This window comes from Mobula birostris, chromosome 8, assembly GCF_030028105.1.
Source record: "Mobula birostris isolate sMobBir1 chromosome 8, sMobBir1.hap1, whole genome shotgun sequence".
NCBI lineage: Eukaryota > Metazoa > Chordata > Chondrichthyes > Myliobatiformes > Myliobatidae > Mobula > Mobula birostris.
The window spans coordinates 142,582,829-142,602,522 of record NC_092377.1 but is presented as its reverse complement, the minus strand read 5'-3'; the positions used below and the strand labels follow the sequence as shown (position 1 = coordinate 142,602,522).

Sequence of the window (19,694 nt, the reverse complement as noted above, 5' to 3'; positions counted from 1 at the left end):
TTACACCGGTCAAATGTTTTGAGTGCATCTACAGATCCATGCAATTTGCTACCAAGCATCACTTTGCCACTAAATCAGCATTACCAGTCCACATTTCCACAGTCATTTCTAACGCCAAAAAAAAGTACTCCTGAAATTTATAATCTCGAAGAGAAGACCATTTCTATCTTTCTGCATCATTAGTTCGAAATTAGACGAATTGCGATCGCTAGGCCCAATTCTCTCTCCTTTATATACAAAAGTACTTACGACACTCGTCGTGACTCGTTCCCTAACAGGAGATCTCGTGCACATTCTCTCATTGAAGCGTTCATATGTTGTTCGGAAGTTTCTCTTAACAGTTGGCTGATTTATCCCAGCCTGGCATTTTACAGTATGCGCTTCTCAGTTGATGGCAGGAAGCTAAAATAATCTACCATTCAACTGTTCTTCTCGCAGCTGGCCTCTACCTCTCTATAAATTAGACCCTCTAACTCCCTCTGACTACTGGACAGTCTAAACAATAATAGAACTAACGTGGTCACCTCTGTTTTATTTCTCAGTTCCTCAAGTATCGGCTCAGTTGACGACTCTCTCAACACTGCTATCTGGGCGCTACCATGATATTTTCCCGGACGAATGAATCTTAACCTCCCACTTTAATACCTCGCCTTCTGTCATACCTAAAACCACAGAAACACAGACTATTGAGCTGCCAGGCCTCTCTTTCATGCATCCCATTTTCAGCTACGGCTACAATATCATAATTTCGCCTTCTGGTGTCTGCTGTAAGGGCAGCTGCCTTATATAACATACCCCTCTCATAGAAGTAAAATCAACGTAGATCATGTCCAACATTTGCTGTCTTGGTTTCCAGTCCTAACATCTACTTTCCCGACAAGAACTGCAGCGGCTGTTCTGAAGCTGTCTCTCTCAGCACACTGCAGCTGTAGTTTGAAACCTCCAGGGCATCGCTAGCCAATCTTACAGTAAAGTTATTGGTCCCGCTCCAGTTCAGCTGTAAACCATCCTGTTGGGGAGATACGGCATCAGTCACAGAGAAAGCTGCAGACATACAGCGAATCACTATATGTTCAGGTATGCTTTTGTGAATTGGCGGAATCCCCACTGTTTTGCTGGCTATCGATATCAGCGTTCAAAACATCTGAAAACTTATATTATTGGAGGGCTTACTGAATGAGAATCCTCTGCGAGAAAACGTTGAAAATATCAGGAATGTTTGTAGGGAATCGGAGGATCTGTCTCCATAGGACGGCAGTAAACAGAGGACACGTATATAAGGATATGGCCTGCGCCAAGTCAATGAGCGTGAGAATGGAAAGCGTCAACGATTTCACTTTAGATCACGGTTGTAGATTAAAAATGGCAGAACTTTGCAGTAGCTTTTCGGAGTTAGGCTGCAGCCAATTAATTAATGGAATACATTAGAAGATACGAACAAAAACAATGTATGGGTAAGCAGAGCAGCAATTGTTGGAGCGGTCATTGTGTGAATTGGCCAGTGTCGGAATCGGTTTGGCTTATCTGGTTTTGGTGAGCTCTAGATTGGCGAGGTAAGTATCTGGTAAGTATTTTCCTTTTCTTTATTCGGCATTCCTCATTTGTTGAGGCACCACTAGTCCCATAACTATCACTCCAGGACAGTGTTTTGTTTTGTGTGGGAGGTTTGGAAATTCTGGGAGAGCTCTAGGCTCCTGGGAAATACAGGTACGCTAAACGCACTGATAGAAAGCTCCTAAAAGAACGTGTTGAGGAAAAGGAACTACAGCTCGATGACGTTCGGTTCATACAGATGGCGAGGAACTGACAGAACAAAGCTACAGGGAAGGTAGTCACCTTTAGGTTACAGGAGGTAGGTAACTGGGTGACTGCAGGAGAAGGAACGGAAAAGCGCATTAAGTAGAGTATCGCTCTGCCCGTTCTCCTCCATAATCAGTATACCAATTTGGATACCTTTGTAGGAGGGGGCGAACAAACAGGAGTGATGCATACGCGCCAGTCAGGATGAGAATATTATTACTTGGCAGATGAATCGATGACTGAGAAACTGGTACTGGAGACGGGGCGAAGGGGGCAGAAGTTCAGGTTTCTGGATACTTCTGATCTCTCCTGGTATGGCCTGTGCAAAAGAACACGTAACATCTGAACCGGAGTGTTCCAGTCACCTTGTGGGCAGGTTTACTAGAGCCTTTCGGAAGGATTTGAAATAAACTTTCAGGGAAATTTGGGCCAGAGTGATAGGGCTGAGAATGGTGTTGTTGTTTTCCAAACCGACGTCGTGTGTAGTGGATAGTAAACGGCAGTCAGCTGGAGGAGTTGTAATGCCAAAGGGGAAAAAATCAAAAAGGACGAAGAATACAGGATAGAAGAAGTAATATTTGAATGCAGGCAAATAACAGAATAAAGTATATAAACTTGTCGCACAGTTATAGGTTGGGATGTACGACGTTGATTCATTGAATTGTGGCAGAAAGAAGAATATAGCTGACAGCTAAACTTCCATAACTATGATGTATCGTAGGAAAGGTAACCAGATCGATGAGGTCAGGTGGCTCAGTTGCTAAAAAAAAAGAATTCAAATCATTAGAAAGAGTTGGCATAAGGTGTAGAGCCAATGTGGGTCGAGCCAAGAAACTGCAAGTTTAAAAAGAAAATGATGCATGTTATCTACCTTAGCAAATCTGTGGTATAGAAATGATAAGGTAAGATAGAAAGTGCTTCGAAAATGCAATGCCCCAACAGTCAAGGGGAATTAAAATATACAGATAGTTTGAGAAAACCAGGTTGGTACTGGATCCCGAGGACGGAAATGTGAAGCCGCCCGTGCAGGAGCCCACTAGGAGTCACTTTTATGGTTAAGGTGTTCTGCAACGAAATGGAGAAGATTATAGAGCTTAAGGTAGAAGAAACATAAGGAGGGTGTAATCTTATGTGGCAGAATTCGCACTAAAGTTGGAGAACGAGATGTTAAATTCAGTTGAATCCGTATCAGGAACACAAAGGCATGAGTTAGGGGCTGGCCAGTATTTATTGGAAGGAGGCAATAGCATAAATGACGGCGGAGCAGCAATTGCTGGTCTTTCTGGGAGCATTCGGAAGGTGAAGGATAGATACATCCCAAAGAAGGAGAGATATTCTAAAGGCAGGTTACTGAAAAGAGGGCTGAAAGGAGAGTCTAACCCAAAAAAAGAGTCTAAAGAGAGAGCATATAATGGAACAAAATTAGTTGTAAGTTGTATGGTGGACAGCTTTGATAAACCAACAGAATGCAATTAGCAAATCATGGAGGGAAACGGCGCAATGCGAAGGTAGACCAGCCCATAATGTTAAAGACGACAGCAAGTGTTTGTTCACATATATAAAGTGCAGCAGAGAGGCAAGATTAGATACAGGACAGTTGAAAAATAATGTTGGAGAGGTAGGAATGGGGAATAGGAATATTGCGGACGAACTGAGTACGTGTTTTTCATTAGTCCTTACTGTGGAAGGCTTTAGCAGCAAGCCAGAAGTTCGAAAGTTTGAGGGAGCAGATGTGAGTGCAGTTGCATTTAAGCGGGAGAAGGTGATTGCGAAGCTGAAAGGTCTGAAGCTTTATGTCACCTATACCAGATGATCGAAACACCAGGGTGTTAAAAGTGTGGCTCAAGAGGTTGCGGACGCATTAGCAATGATCTTTCAAGAATCAATGGATTTTGGTATGCCTACTGAGGGCTGGAAAGTTGCAAATGTCACTCCACTCCTCAGGAAGGAAGAGAGGCCGAAGAAACGAAAATCTAGGCCAGTTAGATAGACCTCAGAGTTTGGGAAGATGTTGCAATCCATTGTTAACGATGTAATTTCCGGTACTTAGAGATAAAATAGGCCAAAGTTAGCTTGGTTTCCTTAAGGGAAAACCATGCCTCATAAATCTCTTGGAATTCTTGAAGAAACAACAAGCCAGATAGACAATGGAGAATATATGAACGTTATGTACTGAGATTTTAAGAACACCTTAAACAATGTGTCACACGTGAGGTACCCTCTCAATGTTAAGTGCTCATGGTTATTCAGGAAGGATGCTGACATGGACAGAGCATTGGCTGAATGGCAGGAGGTAAAGTGTTGGACTAAAGGGACCTTTTTCTAGTGGCTGCCACTGACTCCAGGGTTTAACAGGGATCTATTTGGGATCGCTATTTTTCTAAGCTATCCATCAATGATTTGCATGATGGAATTAATTGTTTTGTTGCCAACATTTCAGACGAGACGACAATGGGTAGAAGTGAAGGTAGAGTTGCGGATGTCGAGAGGCTGGAGAATAAAAGTTTAGAATAGTTTCTAATTGTAAAGAAAAGTCGAAGTTCTGCGGTGCAAATGGACTTCGGAGTCCTCGTGCAGGATTCCCGAAAGGTCAATATGCAAGGTGTCTATAATGATAAAGGCAAATGCAATGTTAGCATACATTTACAGAGAACTAGGATATAATAACAAGGCTACAATGTTAACGCTTCAGAACGCACTGGCACGTTCTCACTTAGAATACCGTTGAGCAATTTTGGGCACCCTATCAGAGAAAGGATGTGTTGACATTGGAGAGGTTTCATAGGAGGTTAACACACTTGATGCGTTTGATGGCTTTGGGCCTGTGCTCACTGGGATTCAGAAGAATGGCAGGGGAGGGGTGGAATCTCATTGAAAATACATCGAATGTTGAAAGCCCTCGACAGAATCAATCTTTCGAAGATGTTTCATTTCCTTGGGGAGTCGAGGAATGGATAACGCAAGCTCAAAAAATAGGGACGTCCATTTAGAATGTAGATGAGGATTAATGTGAGTGAAACTTACATTTATTTTCTTCCCTTCTTCTTTCATTCATGGCTTCAACACGTCTCGACATCATTGGCAAGACATACATTTATTACCAATTTCTGAATTCAATCATTTATTTTCCTTTCCTTCCCCCACTCCCTTTCTCTCTCCATCCCCCTCCACCCTCTCTCCCTCCTTCAGTGTCTGTCATGGTCCAGTCCGTGAAGTCCGCATTCCAGTTCACAGTCCGGTCCATGGACTCAGGACTCCGGGTCTTCCAGCTCTCCCTTGTTTTGATTGAGTTAATCATAGGCAACTGATTCCTATGTTGCGGCTTGGAATACAAGTAGCCTTGGGATTGAGTGTGGGCGGCTGGTTTGTCTTGTCAAGATCCCTTGTGAGCAACCTGCTGGTTGAAGGCTAGTGGGGCCACTTGCCATCTTTAGGCCGTGTTGGAGAACCATCGCTTCATGGAGCCTTGCTGTCGGTGGTCAGAGCTGTCCTTGCGGTATAGTTTAGGCTGTTTCCTGGCCCAGCTGAGTAGCCGTCAGGCACTCCGAGCTAGGTAGGGATCCGGCTGTTTCTGTAGCCAGCTGAGGTTGCTGGCTGTAACTGCGACTCGAAGCAACCCTGAAGCAGAGGTGGAACTGTCTGACGTTCTTTGGTGTTTGTCTCCTCTTGTCCTTGCCTCCGTGGGGTAAGTCAGGCCGTTCTGCCGTTGCCCTGCGGGGGTTCCTGTCTTGTCTTGTCTTGTCTTTGCTTCTGTTGGGTAAGTCAGGCCGTTCTGCCGTTAGCCAACAGGTGGACCTGTCCCACCTTGGTATGGAGATAAATTTGAGTCCCGGCTTGTCTATGGATGAGTCCCAGCTCTTTGTCTATGTACTTTCCCGTCTCATGTTGGTGTTGTGTTAAAGATGAGAGCCGGCTTTTCGAAGGATAAGTCCCGGCTCTATGTTGATGTACAGTTCCCAGTCTATCTCTGAGCTCCAGCCTCTGAGTTATCAGCCTCCGCAGCCTCGAGACCCAAGACCCCAGCCTGCAGCCTCAAGACCCAACACCCCAGCCTGCAGCCTCAAGCCTCAAGAGCAAGACCCCAGCCTCAAGTCTGACCAAGACCCCAGCCTCAAGACCAAGACCCCAAGCATGCCTCCAAGCCACCAACCTCAAGACCCCAAGCCTGCCTCCAAGCCTCTACCCTCAAGACCCCAAGCCTGCCTCCAAGCCTCTAGACCCCTGCCTCCAGTCTTGCAGTCATTTCATGTCCATGCCTGGTTCTGGGGTCCGAGCCCGAGGCAAGACCCAGGTTCTGGGTCCTTGTCCAGTCTCTGGCTCGGGGTCCAAGCCCAAGTCTGCGTTCTTTTTCCCTTCTCCTTGTCTGTATCCTGTCATGTCCCTATTCTAGTGAAGTCCTGTTCCTTGTACTCCATTGTCTCGCATTTGGGTCCGTTCCCAGCGCCCCCCATATGACAGTGTCCGTGTTTCGGACAAAATATGAACTTATTAATGAAATTATATGTTTATTTAAGTTGCTCGAAGAACGTAACAATGAATCAGCGACTGCCAGCGATCATAACAAAAACAATGCGCGATAAAGCCGTAAGTCCTTCATCCGAACACCCAAGGATATCGTTAACAACTGTACGGAATTCTGGAAAGTCGAATACAAGCAAATTCCTATAAGCAATAATTTAGCGTTAGAAATGGCCATGATTCTTCTTCTCGAGTGATATTCTGATATTTTCTCATTTATCCAGAATTGTTTGCATTCAACTGAATAAAGATGTTTTCTTGAAAATTATCGTACAAGAGTCAAAGAACATATGCTCAAAATAAGTCAATGTTTCTACTGTTGGTATTTGATTTGAAGGAATGCATGCTCATCCTTGACCGATGAATGAAGAGCTCCTCCATGTGAGTCAGAACATTTCTTCCATTCTCTTCAAGGCTCGTATTGGAAGATTTGACCATGGACTTTCTGATAATCTACAAAGTAAGACACATTATGTCGGTTAAGTGTGGACTGAAATTAAATAATATTTGAAATATTACTCTACCTTTTTATTTCATTGACGAAATTGTAAGGCATTGTTTATTCTCACTGAAAGTATTCGTCTTCTCAAACTAGCACGATTATATGGCATTTGAAATGAAAAATACCAAATTCAATACGCGAGCGAGAGACCCGTATGGCGAGGATTAACTATTGAAGAACAGCAGCAATAATTTACATCAGCAGTGCGGATTTCATGCATCTTATCTGTATCAAAGGTTAGGTTGCTGGGGAGAGATGGTTGGAAATAATTTTAATTGATCAAAATGCAATATATAAAGAGAAACAGACGTGGAATATGCAATATCTTAGAGTCACGTGATTCGGACGGGATTCCGGGATGACAACTTTGTCTCCGTGATAACAGAACTGCTTGTAAACTACTTTCCCAGGACACGTATCTTTAAGAAATACAAATTAAACATTGTGCTCTTCGAAATCATAACCCGCTTAATGATTTGCTACCCCGAGTGTCGGTTACTACGCATAATGAAGGAGTCTGCATTCACCTTCACTTTCGTGGTCATCTTGAGCAACTGTGAACATCAGAGATTGTCGACAGAACTGGAGCATCAAGTGAATCAATGAGCTCACTTCCAGCGCCGCCATATTCGCTTGAAGCCACGTCTAGGAGAAAGTATAAATCAAATTGTTATCCTGTAAGCATACGTTGTACAGTGCACTCTGCTGAATGAGAGATATTCTATTTGTTCTTTGTGTGATAGGCATTTCGATGGAAGACCGATGTTTATCTGTGCCCTGGTTATGACCAGCTTATTCTGCACGAACACCGCGCACTAATTATCTTTCAAAGCCCCCACGACGAAATGAGCAAAACGCAATGAAAAAAGAAATGGCATTTCGTTCAATTACACACCTCACTCCTACACAATATATTATCGCATGAATGAATTAACGCAAATCAGTCACATAAGTCTGATCAGTGTACGTCGTACATGCGCGTACACCTTCCTTATTCAGTTTATATTCGCGGCCAGCATGAGTTATAAGTCGAAAATAAAAACAGAATCACAACACAAAACATGCACCAACCACAGACACAGGGGTTTCCTTCATTACATTCTGGCCCATGAACGGTGCCGGTAAACGGGTCACTGGTGTAATAGTCGATTTGATTCATGGAATTAATGGAACCAGAGTCTGGAAGTCAATGAAAAAGATAGGTGATAGAAAGTTTAATTTTACCTTCAGAACAAAATTCATAAACGCTTCATCATCTCAGTGACAGCATTGTCACATATGCTACGCTGTTATCATGTCATAGAGTGCTGTGGAGGTGCAGCCTTTCCCTGTACCCCAAGTTCTGCAAAATCCGGATAAGCTTTGTGCACTCCTTCAAACTTTTTGGTATCTTTCTCGATGGTAAGTGACGAAAGTTGCACATAATACTCAATTTAGTCCTCAACAACGTCTTCCACAGCTTCAACACAACATTCCAACTCCTGTACTTAGTGCATTGACTTATGAATCCCAACGTGCCAGAAGGTTTCTTTATGACCCTATCTACTATTGACGCATCTATCAAGGAATACTGTATCTGGTTTCCGAGATTCCTTTGCTCTACAGCACTGTTCGGTAATCCACTGCTCACGGTGTAAGTCCTACCATGTGCAACACCTCACACGTGTCTGTAAAAAAATTCCGTACTCCATTTACAGCCAATTTTTTTCTTCTGCTCAGGAACTGCTACAAGCTTTGACAAAGAACCTCGCTGTCCAGTACACCAGGGGTAAGTGGAGCAGCCATCGTTGTAGAGAGCAGTAATACAGTGTGGATTTTGATGCTTCAGTTTTTTAAGGCATCAGCAAGGAGAGGATTGAGTGAGAGAAAGCGACAAGCTGTAGGCAGATTTTCTTTTCCCCACAGTCTATGTATTTTTTTTCCATCTTTATTTTTGCTCAGTTAGATAAGGATGGATACTCCAGTATCCCTCACAACTACACCAGCAAGAAATGCATCCAGATGCATCTTCGAACGCACCGCGTTTAGTCTTTCGAGCTGGATCTGTATGAACTTTGTATTATTCGGTACAATGAGGAGCTTATAAATGGGATATATAGAGGGATAGTTACACCCAAGGTGCAGGGCACAGTTAAACAGCCAGTGCAGACTACATCTGTGGACATCCCCCTCAACAGCAGGTACGCCACGTGGGTTGCTGTTACTGGAGATGGCCTAGAAGAGGAAACTGACAGTGGCCAGGTCTCTGGCATTGAGTCTTGCTCTGTGACTCAGAAGGGAATGGGGAAGAAGTGGAGAGCTGTTGTGATAAGAGCAGGAGAGTCTGAGGATGAGAACGAGATTGCCAGATGTAATCTTGCCTCTCGGATTTCAGACTGAGTCCTCGGTATTTTTAAGTGAGAGGGTGAACAGACAGAGGTCGTGATCTGTGTAAGTAACAAAGACGTAGATTGGTAGAGGGTCGAGGTTCGCCAAGGTGAGCTCAGGGTAGTAGGTGTTACTTTAAAGGCCGGGGCATCCAGGTTTGTAATCATTGGATTGCTACTCGTGCCACATGCTAGTAGAAATAGGAGTATCACACAGATTAACACGTGGCTAAGGAGTTGACGTAGGAGTGAGGTGGTCAGAATTTTGGATTATTGGACCGTTGTCTAGGAACGGTGTGAATGTCCGGACAAGTCTGCTTGCCGCTTAACTGGAGAGGGACAAGTAACCTAGCGGGAAGGTTTGCTTTCGATGCACGTTGGGGTGGGGTGATGGGAAGGGGAGTTAAGACAGTGTTGCACGTGGATGGGAACCAGAGTACCAAAACACAGAGATTCTGGAGACAGATATTGTTATGATAGTCGACAAAGACAGGAAACGAGGTTGAGCATGGTGTGGCTAATGCCCTCAGTTGCGTATTCTTCAATGCAAAAAGTATCGTATGAGATGCAGATGAGCTCACGACATGGATCAACACATGGTATTATGCTATTGTAGCCAATGGTGAGACTTGGTTCAATGGGGCAGGGCTGTGGTTCCATTATTTCAGACGCGTCAGAGCGGGGGTGTGGGGTGGAGTTACTTGTCAGGGAAAATGCCACGGTAGTACTGAGTCATGACAGATTGGACAACTGGTCTAGTGAGGCGTTATTGTTGGAACTGAGAAATAATAAAGACATGACCACGTTAATGTGATTATATTACAGACTACTCGAAAGTCTGCAGAATGAAGAGAAACAAGTTTGTAGAGACATCGCAGAGTGCTGCAAGAAATCTAAGTTTAGCTAGAGTAGGTGATTTTAACTCTCCACTGATTGACTAGGATTCCCATACTGTAAAAGAACAAGAGGAGATAGAATTTGCCAATTGTGTTCAGAAAAGCGTATTTTTTCAATTCCAGCGATAGAATGTGCGACCCTCGATCTGTTAATAGAGGAACAAACAGGGCAGTTGAAAGAGGCCTGTGTATCAGAAAGGACCTAGCAAGTATGGATTGTGAAACGTGTAGTTTGTAAGTGGAAGACTTTCAAAAGTGAAATTTTGAGATTAGAAAGTGTGTATGTGCATATCGGAATAAAAGGATGAGGGAAACTACGTTTTCCAGAGATATTGAGGCCCAGGTTAAGGAAAAAAAAATTGGTGTATCGCAGGTGTACGCAGATACAAACAAATTAAGTACCTATGGTGTATATAAAATGCAAGAAAGCACTTCAGAAAGAAAGCAGAATGGCTAAAAGAAGGCATGAGTTCACCCAAACCGACAAAGTGAAGCAGCATCCTAAGAGTTTGAACAGTTTTGTTGAGAACAAAAGCATTGCAACGGACAAAATTATCCTTTGAATATAAGATTGGTAATCCATGCGTAGAGCCAAAACAGATCTGGGTGATTGTAAATTAAGCTTCTTTTTTCAATCTGTGTTTGCATGGGAGACTGACACAGAGTCTATAGATGTGAGGAAAAGCTTCATCGACTTCAGGAACTATATACACATTAGAGAGGAGGGTTTGTTTGCTGCCTTGAGCCAAATTAGGGTGGGGGCAAGTGCAGATATGGCAGGATCACTAGCACTAATATATAAGTTGACAGGTGACGCACCGGATTGGAGGATACCTAATGTTGTTCTGCTGTTCAAGGAAGGCTCTGGGGGAAAAAAACTGGGAAACTGAAGGCCAGTGAGCATGACATCAGTTGTGGGAAAAAAATTGGAAGGTATTCTAAGCAACAGGATATATGAATATTTGTACAGAGAGATTAGGGATAGTCAGCATGGCTTCGTGCGTGGTAAGACAAGTCTAATCTACTGATAGAGATTTTCGAAGAAGTTACCAGTAAAATAGATGAATGCAAGGCAGTGTATCTAGACTGCAGGGACTTTGGAAAGGCCTTTGGCAAGGTCCTGCATTGGAGGTTGTTAAAGATTGTTCAGTCGCAAGGTATTCAAGATAACGTATAAAATTGGATTAGACATCTGGTTCCAGGAAAAAACAGAGAGTGGACGTAGATGGTTGTCTGTCCAACTGAAGGCCTGTGACAAGTAGACAGTTCAGAGGAGATTCACGGTGACGATTCCGGCAATGTAAGCGTTATCGCATGAGGAACGTTTGATGGCTCTGGGCCTGTAGTCGCTTGAATTCAGAAGGATGAGGATTGATCGCAATGAATCCTTTCGAATGTTGAAAGGCCTGGACAGAATTGATGTAGAACGGACGTTTCCAATGATGCGACCTTATAGGACAAGAGGGCACAGGCTCAGGATACAGGAGCGCCCAATTAAATCAGAGATGCGGATAAATTTCTTTAGCCAGAGAACAGTAAATTTGTGAATTTTGTTACCACAGTCAGCTGTGGAGGCCAGATCTTTGAGCGTATTTAAGGCGGAGACTGATAGGTTATTGACTGGCCACAGCATCAAAGGTTACGGGAAGAAGGTCAGGCAGTGGAGTTGAGCAGAACAGAAACATATGTCAGCCATGATTAAATGACGGAGCAGACTGGAAGGGCTAAATGACCTATTTCTGCTCCCAGGTCTTATGGTCTTATGGTCGGATGAGATCGGTGCTGGGCCTAGTCTTGATTGTCATCTATATCAATGACCCCGATGAAAATGGATCAGCAAAATTGCAGCTAACACCAAGTTTACGGGTGTAGTGGACAGCAAGAAATCTTATCAGAAATTGCAGCGAGATCTGGACCAAATTGACAAATGGACTGAAGAATGGCAGGTGGAATTTACTGCAGACGTGCGAGGTGTTGAACTTTGTTAGAATAAAGAGATCAGAGAATACAAGGTCATAATTCACTGAAAGTGGCGTCACGGGTAGGTACGTTCGTAAAGATATCATTTGGCACATTGACCGTCATAAACCCAAGTACTGAGTACAGTAAGTGGATTGATATGTTGAAGTTGCATAAGACTTTGCTGAGGCATAAATTGGAGTATTGTGTGCAGTTGTGGTCACCTATCAATAGGAAAGAGGGAATCAAGATTGAAAGGATGCAAAGAATATTTACAAGGGTATTGCCGAGGCCGGAAGCCTGAGTTATCAGGAAAGATTGAATAGATTAGGACGTTAAATATTGAGGGGACATTAGATAGACCAATAGAATATTATGAGGGGCATAGAGAGGGTAAATGTAAGCAGGGTTTTCCACGTTGGTTGGGTGGGCCGACAACTAGAGGTCATGGCTTATGGGTGAAATGTGAAATATGTAAGGGGAATATGAGCGGAAACGTCTTCAATCAGAGGATCGTGAGAGCATGGAATGAGCTGTCAGGGCAAGTGGTGCACGTGCGTTCGAGTTCAATGTTTAATAGAAGTTTGCTTTTGAACATGGAAGGTATGGGTATGGAGAGCTATAATCCGGTGCAGGTCGATAGGACTAGACAGTTTAAATAGTTCGGCATGACATCAATGGGACGAATGGACATATTATATGCTGTATTTTTCTATCACTGTGACTGTTGTAACCGCGTCTCACTGATGGATATAATGTAATCATCCCACGTGCTCATCGATGACCGAAGCTCATACGCCTTTCCTACAATGATCCTTGCAATTAAGTATATACAACTCAGAATAATAGTCACACCCTGCTCAGACTTTCGATTCCTGACTTTTTATGTTGGCATGACAACACTGATGCCACAAGCACTCCACAATCTGCTTTTAACCCCTGTTCCCATTTCCCCGCAACATTAGTTTAAATCACAGACACCACCGGCTGCCCCTCCACAGCGTGCATCACCATTCAACCTTCCAACAAAGGTATTAGTCACCCACTAGTTCATTTTCAACCCTTCTCCTCTGTGGAAGTCCCAACTTATCTGGACGAGAGTCCAATGATCCAAAAATCTGAAGTCCTCTCTCCTGCACTGTCTCCTGAACCACGTGTCAACCTGTATAATCTTCTTGTTTCTGACCTCAATAGAACATGCCACGGGCAGCAGTCCTGCGATCATGATCAATGGGGCCATATTCTTCAACTTAGCATGTAACACCTGAAACTCACTTCGTTGGACCTCATCACCCTTCCTGCCAATATAATTGGTACTGACGAGAACCATGACGCCTGGCTGCTCAGCCTCCCACTGAAAAATGCTTTGGACTCTTGGTACCCGCGATGCAATGTGCTATTGGGGAATTCCGTTCTCATCGACACACTATGATTACAGCTCCTATCATTACAGCTCTCAACTTCTCTTCCTGGCCTGTCCGGGTCTCAGAGCCGGAGTCAGTGAAAAAGGCCTTACCATTGTGGCTGTCCTCTGCATGGATATCCCTCCAGCCGTCTCCGAAGTGGTACAGGCGTCGTTAATGAGAACAGCGACAGTGGTACTCTGCACTGTCCACTGCTGACAGTCAGACTGTCAATTGTTTCCTGCACCTTGGGTGTTAAAACCTCTTTATAAGTACTGTCGATCAACCAGTTAGCCTTCCGAATAATCACCCATTTCCAACTCGAACTGTAAACACGGTCTGAAGGAAACTGTACCTCTTGCAGGTGGAGTCATCGGGGATACCGGTTGTCTCTCCACCTTGCAAAACCCCACAAAATGAGCCTTGCACTATCTTTACCTGGCCTCCCCACTGCTCTAACTGTGCAATAAGAAATACAGAAAGAAATTTTAATCGAAAAAGATCTGCGTACACACTCCATCTCTCTTCGCTGAAAAGTGTATGAGGTAAAGTTGAATTTCTTCCTATAACTTTGGCCCACTCACACATGTTATCATAGGATTTCCATAACTAGCGATCTCAGGATTTTAATTTCAACCTTGAAGTATGTTTTGTTATCTTTTCCTGGTATTTGTTGATCTCTGATACCTTATGAATGGAAGAAGTGTTTATCGTCTGAAAAGTAAACGACAATTTACAAAACACACCTGAATCTCCTGTATAATCCAACTTCTTGATGCGGGGAGTATTCTCAATCTCTTCAAAAATTGCTTGGTAAAATATATCAGGTGAGTTTCCCCCTCGTAACAAGGCGCCTGTTGAAGTCAGAGTTGGGAATATCATGTTTACTTACAAGTTCCTAATTGAAGAATTAACTCTTCTCTACTAAAATTAACAACAGGAGATAAATATATATACTACTGTTGGTAAAAAAAAAGAACTTGTAAGATTCCTTCAGCACTATTTTTATGTCGAAATATGGGCAAATTACAGTGTAATCGGAAAGATTCAATATAAAACATATCAAGATTATATAAAAATAATTGTTCATTTTTGATGGACCGCATTGATACATTACATTGCAAATGATGACGAGGTTCTTATGACTGCATAGATGTGGACACCATCTCTATGGTAACCGATAAAAAGAGCACGGACTTCTGGGAAAAAGAGCATTATTGCTCTTACCAATAAATAAAATATTATTCTGAAAAATAATAAAGTGCAATTTTTGAATCTTACCTATTCTTGCTGCCTGCCTTCTTATTAGCGTCTGCAATGTGAATAGCTCGGCCACGAGGACGATTCCAAGAGTAACACAGACAACAACGAATACTTAAACGCAGATTTGTTAGATAAATTTAAAACAGGCACTACAATTTTAAGTTTCAGACATTTACAAAGAATAATATTTAAATTTAAGTACTGAGGTAAATCTGCATAACCCCTAATTACTCACAAAATAAGATTTGCAGAAAGATAACGACTACTTAGTGGGAAGCAACAGAGGTAAATAATATGGGTTATTATGACGTTGGAGAAAAACACAAGTGGCTGCAAATATCGACTGTAATAAGAAATAATACGCACACAGAACGTCCTGGGAATATCTTGAGGGAACACACGTTATTTTTGCAAAAGAGGTATTTATCCTGAAAACAAATGACCACTGATCCAAGTTTGCTCGTGATTTTCTACTATGCATACCTATTCCAATCCGCCTCCCCACACGGTGTGGCAGCTAGAGATATACTCAAAATGTAGACATAAAAGTAATGGAATTGCAATATTAAACTACAATGTAAAGCATGCCATTGGAACCAGAAGAGTTTCCAGTTTTTGCTCACTTAATCGAGTTTTTCAGCTCATGGGATTGATAATATACCGTTTGCAATCATGGGGTTATGGCAGGTTGAGCTGCTAAACTGTGTTGAACGTTGGTTTAAGGTGGTACTAGCTTTCCCTACCTGCGTTAACACGCCGCATATTTTTTGTCTCCCAATTATAGTAAACAGTAAAATCGGTCATCCAATTTCATATTTATCTCTCAAAGGCGTCTGCAATCTCTCCAGGCCAAATGAAATCATGGTCTATCAGGAAAAACACGCTTGAAGAAAACTCAAAAAACTTTCTTGCACAACCCTGGATTTATAACTCTTCTTTCTTCACAAGTACTTCAAAACATCCCGAGACCAGCAAGCTTTGCAAAAAGACTCGGTGACTTTAGTGATCACCAGCAACCCACTCGTGAAAGCGACGCTAGGTTTGAAGCACAAATATATAGGAGGGCTGATGCTATCAGGAGGAAAAAGATACCCGGAATAGCACTCATGTTTAATTTCTAACTCGTGCTTTTTCTCTGTGTTCCCATAACTCATAACTACTGCACTGCAGTTATGTAGGATAAGTTACTTTGTGAAGAAGACGACATTTTTCACCGTGCTGTGTGGAATCGGGTGAAAACGGAAGACACCTGTAAGCTCTAGATTCACCACAAATGACACCCGACCAGAAGCAACACAAAACTGCGCATGTGGGTAATTGAGTACACCACAGACAGACACACACCATACTTGCCATGAACATGAAATTATAGTAACTCGTAGGAAGTGAAAGGGCATCTGTCAAATGTTCAATTCTTCCAACGCCAGCGCACACTGGCAAAGAATGAAAATTTTGGAATTCGTATTGGAATTTGTTCATTATTGCCACATTTACCAAGAAACTGTACATTGAAATGTGTGCCTTACATATTTTCCATACAGTGCAAATCATTGAACGGTGTGGGAGAACACAATAATACAATAATGGAATGCCGAATAAAGTGTAACAGCTACAGATAAAATGCAGTACAATAAACTGTAGAGAACAAGATCATAACGAAGTACAATGTAGTGTCAAACGTCCATAGCGTTGTACCGGGGATTTTATTAATTGTCTTATGCAAGCGAGATAGAGCCTGGTTGTCCGTGTTTTCAGTCTTTGGTATCTTCAGTCTGATGGAGCAGACAGATGAGAGAATGCCTGGGTTGGAAGGGTCTTTGATTATGCTGCCTACTATATGTAGTAGTGAGAAGGTATGGCAGAATCCACATAGGTGAGGCTGGTTTTGCTTATTTGATGAGCTGTGACCACACGTCTACAGTTTCTTGCAGTCCATGGTAGAGCACCTGTCAGACCAAGAACATGCATCGAGATGGAGTACTTCCTGTAGTGTTTCGGTGAAAATTGGTAAGGCTCAACGGGCATGCAAATATAATTAGGTTCCTGAGGAAATAGAGGCCTTGCTGATCTTTCTTGGCCGTGGCGTCCACATAGTAGAACCAGGATACACGACTGGCGATGTTCACTCCTAGGAACCTGAAGCTCTCACTCCACATTCTCAATAATGTTAATGTAAAGAGGAAGATGCTCACTGATGGAAAGGATATTTTAAAATACACCATGTTACGTAGCTTGCTTTATCCATCCTGTAGTCTAACTCCTCGTTACTCTGATATGGCCTGCTAAGATGATATCATCTACAGGCGTGTGGATGGAATTAGAGCAGAATCTAGTCAGGCAGACCTTGAATGTTCAGGAAGGAGGATGGTGTCAGAGGGCAAAATGTTGTGGAACATCGGTGGTTAGATTGCAGTCTGTTGATCGGGAAGTCACGGATCTAGTAGCAGAGGGAGGGATTGTCCCATAGAGTCTGAAATATGGTAGTGGGCTTGCTTGGACTTACCATAATGATAAACAAAATACATGATATGTAACAGATCCATATGACTTCAATACTACTAAAACAGCAATTGCTTCCGCATTGACATATCAATGAACGAAAAACTTGCACTTTTTTCTCCAAGTCAGAGATAATATTGGTTGCAGCGCATGTTAAGAATAAATTATTAATACTCTGCCAAGGATCAGCAATCCTTCATCAAAAGTGTATGAAAATTCTCCAAGGTTTCAATAAGAATACCTTTTCAAGGCCTTTTGTGGATGGTTAATAATGAGACAATGACCCCAGTGACGAAATCCTGTCATCCCATCAAAACATTTGACTGGAGTTGGAGATATTATTTATAAGAATTTTGCCACAGCCGGGTTCAAATTCATGATGAAGCAATAAGGATTACAGTAAATATTTTAAACACTCAGGGGCGACCATTGTAATAGATAAACAGTAACAAAGGGATATCAGTGTTATAAACCTAGTTTAGAACTCAAATAATCAATAACGCTTTAATATCAAATACCTGAATGGGTGGAACCAGCTGGACGACTGGACATTTCTGTAAAGACATTTATTGGACAAGTCTTAGCAACTTCGAGTTTGTTGGATTTTTTTCCAGTTGTTCCTAGCTCCTAATTCTACAAATCAGTTGAACGTAACATAAACATTTGCACAAAGATACCTACCAGAACAAAAGACAAAGACATCTTCCTTGTGATCGCAGTCATGTTGACTGAGTGGAGAGGAAGGACAACTGGACAGAAAAGATTCAGTTCCTTTGCATTTCACTTCATCCATCCAGATATCACCGACGCCCTGATTATTTACTTCCACCACCGTAGTCCAAAGGGCAGAGCCACAGCCCAATTGCCTGCAGACTACATCGGCATCTGCCATGTTCCAGGAATCATCACATACAGTGCCCCAGGTATTATTGGACCGAATCTCCAACCTTCCTGAACAGTTGTTGTTGCCGCCAAAAAGTCGCAAACGTAATTCTGAAAAGAATCGGAAAACATTTACATTGTGTTAATCACAACTTCAGAACTCATTTAAACTGATATTGTAATTTGTAGCACAGTTCACCTGCTAACCGGGGAGTATCAGGTATATTCCGTGAATCGCAGACCATTGCGCAGTAACCCTCCGGTAATTTGGCTTCTGGTCAGAAGAGAAAAATAATGCCTATTTATTTTTAACATCTAAGCTTAAAATACAAATCGTCACGTAATAGATATCTTCTGTTACCTTCACATTCAATCCCTGCATACTCCCAATCGTCACAGCTGTGTTTCCCCCACGGGTCAACATGACACTGCCAAAGGGTCGACTCGTACGAAGAACATATTATCTCCTCCAGCAATATTGGACCAAATCCCTTTCTTTCTGACTGGTAGTTAAATTTAACAGATACCATGGGTCCGCATTTCATTTGTTTACAAATCACGTTCCCAGCCTTTTCATCCAGTGTCCTGGAACAAACTGTTCCCCGCGTCCCATTGTACCTCACTTCCACCCAGCCTTCACATCGCCGACCTCCGCTCATCAGGCACATTTCTTTGTGTTCTGAAAACAAAGCAGTTAATGCAAAGGTCGTCATAATGTTTTCATACAGCAACAAACTTAAGTTGTTTTTGTAAAACAGAAAAAAAAACGCAAGTGATAGATATCTGCAATACATAAAAATATAAATCACTTGAAATACATCAGGGACGGTAACGTGTGGAAGGATAATCAAATTAGAAATAAAATAAATAGGTATTCTATCGATTTACGGAATGTAAAATGTAGAATGTTTCTATGTTTCTATGAAATGTCGTCCTTTTGGCTGAATTGTATTGGATTTCACGGGAACTGCGAAGGATCATGCACTGAGTCTGGGCATTGTTTTGGTGGAGATGAAAAATAACATTTTGTTTTACTTTTGTCTGAGTATGATGAGGACAGTGTGGAGAGCTGAAGGAAGTAAATTGACGGAAATAAAGGATAAAAGTCTCTTCAAAATTTTATAAGTAACGATCAATCTTTCAGCTTTTCGAAGGAATATGTCCCTCCGTGTATCAACTGTCCATTATTCAGAGCCCACCAGTCAAATTCCAGGTCGCTTTTTGATGCAACTGCTTTAGATGGGTCTATATTCTTCCCTGTGTACAGAACTCGGTCTTCAAAGTCTTAGCAAAATTCTCCTGCACTTCTTCGATTCTATCTATCTTGCAAATATTATTGTCCGTGTTTATAATTTAGTCCCCTTAGCGGCTTGATTGTTCTAATCATCATCTGCGTTCAATTCGCAAAACTGTTACTCAGATGAGCTTTTGGTTCCTTATTAAGTAATATTTCTGATCAGTTCCTGTTCGTTTCTTCCTTCCCGTCCCGTCCTCTCATTGAAAAAGTCAAATGCAACAGAAGCTTGAGAAATAATGCTTTGTCTTCTTCTAAATGTCATTTATTCTTCAAGAATCGATGTCGTGTTATGTCTTAGCTATTTATCTG

General features: G+C 42.4%; 1 protein-coding gene across 1 annotated transcript in view; it reads right to left on the bottom strand.

Moving 5' to 3' along the window:
* Positions 1-19,694, bottom strand: part of LOC140202077 (scavenger receptor cysteine-rich domain-containing protein DMBT1-like) — a 197,903-nt gene that overhangs the window by 45,706 nt on the left and 132,503 nt on the right. The window contains exons 14-18 of the mRNA XM_072266938.1: positions 18,450-18,767; positions 18,288-18,362; positions 17,888-18,199; positions 14,132-14,298; positions 7,348-7,465 (exon numbers count right to left, since the gene is read on the bottom strand). Coding sequence (XP_072123039.1) covers positions 7,348-7,465; positions 14,132-14,298; positions 17,888-18,199; positions 18,288-18,362; positions 18,450-18,767 — 990 coding nt within the window. The remainder of the gene's footprint in view (positions 1-7,347; positions 7,466-14,131; positions 14,299-17,887; positions 18,200-18,287; positions 18,363-18,449; positions 18,768-19,694) is intronic.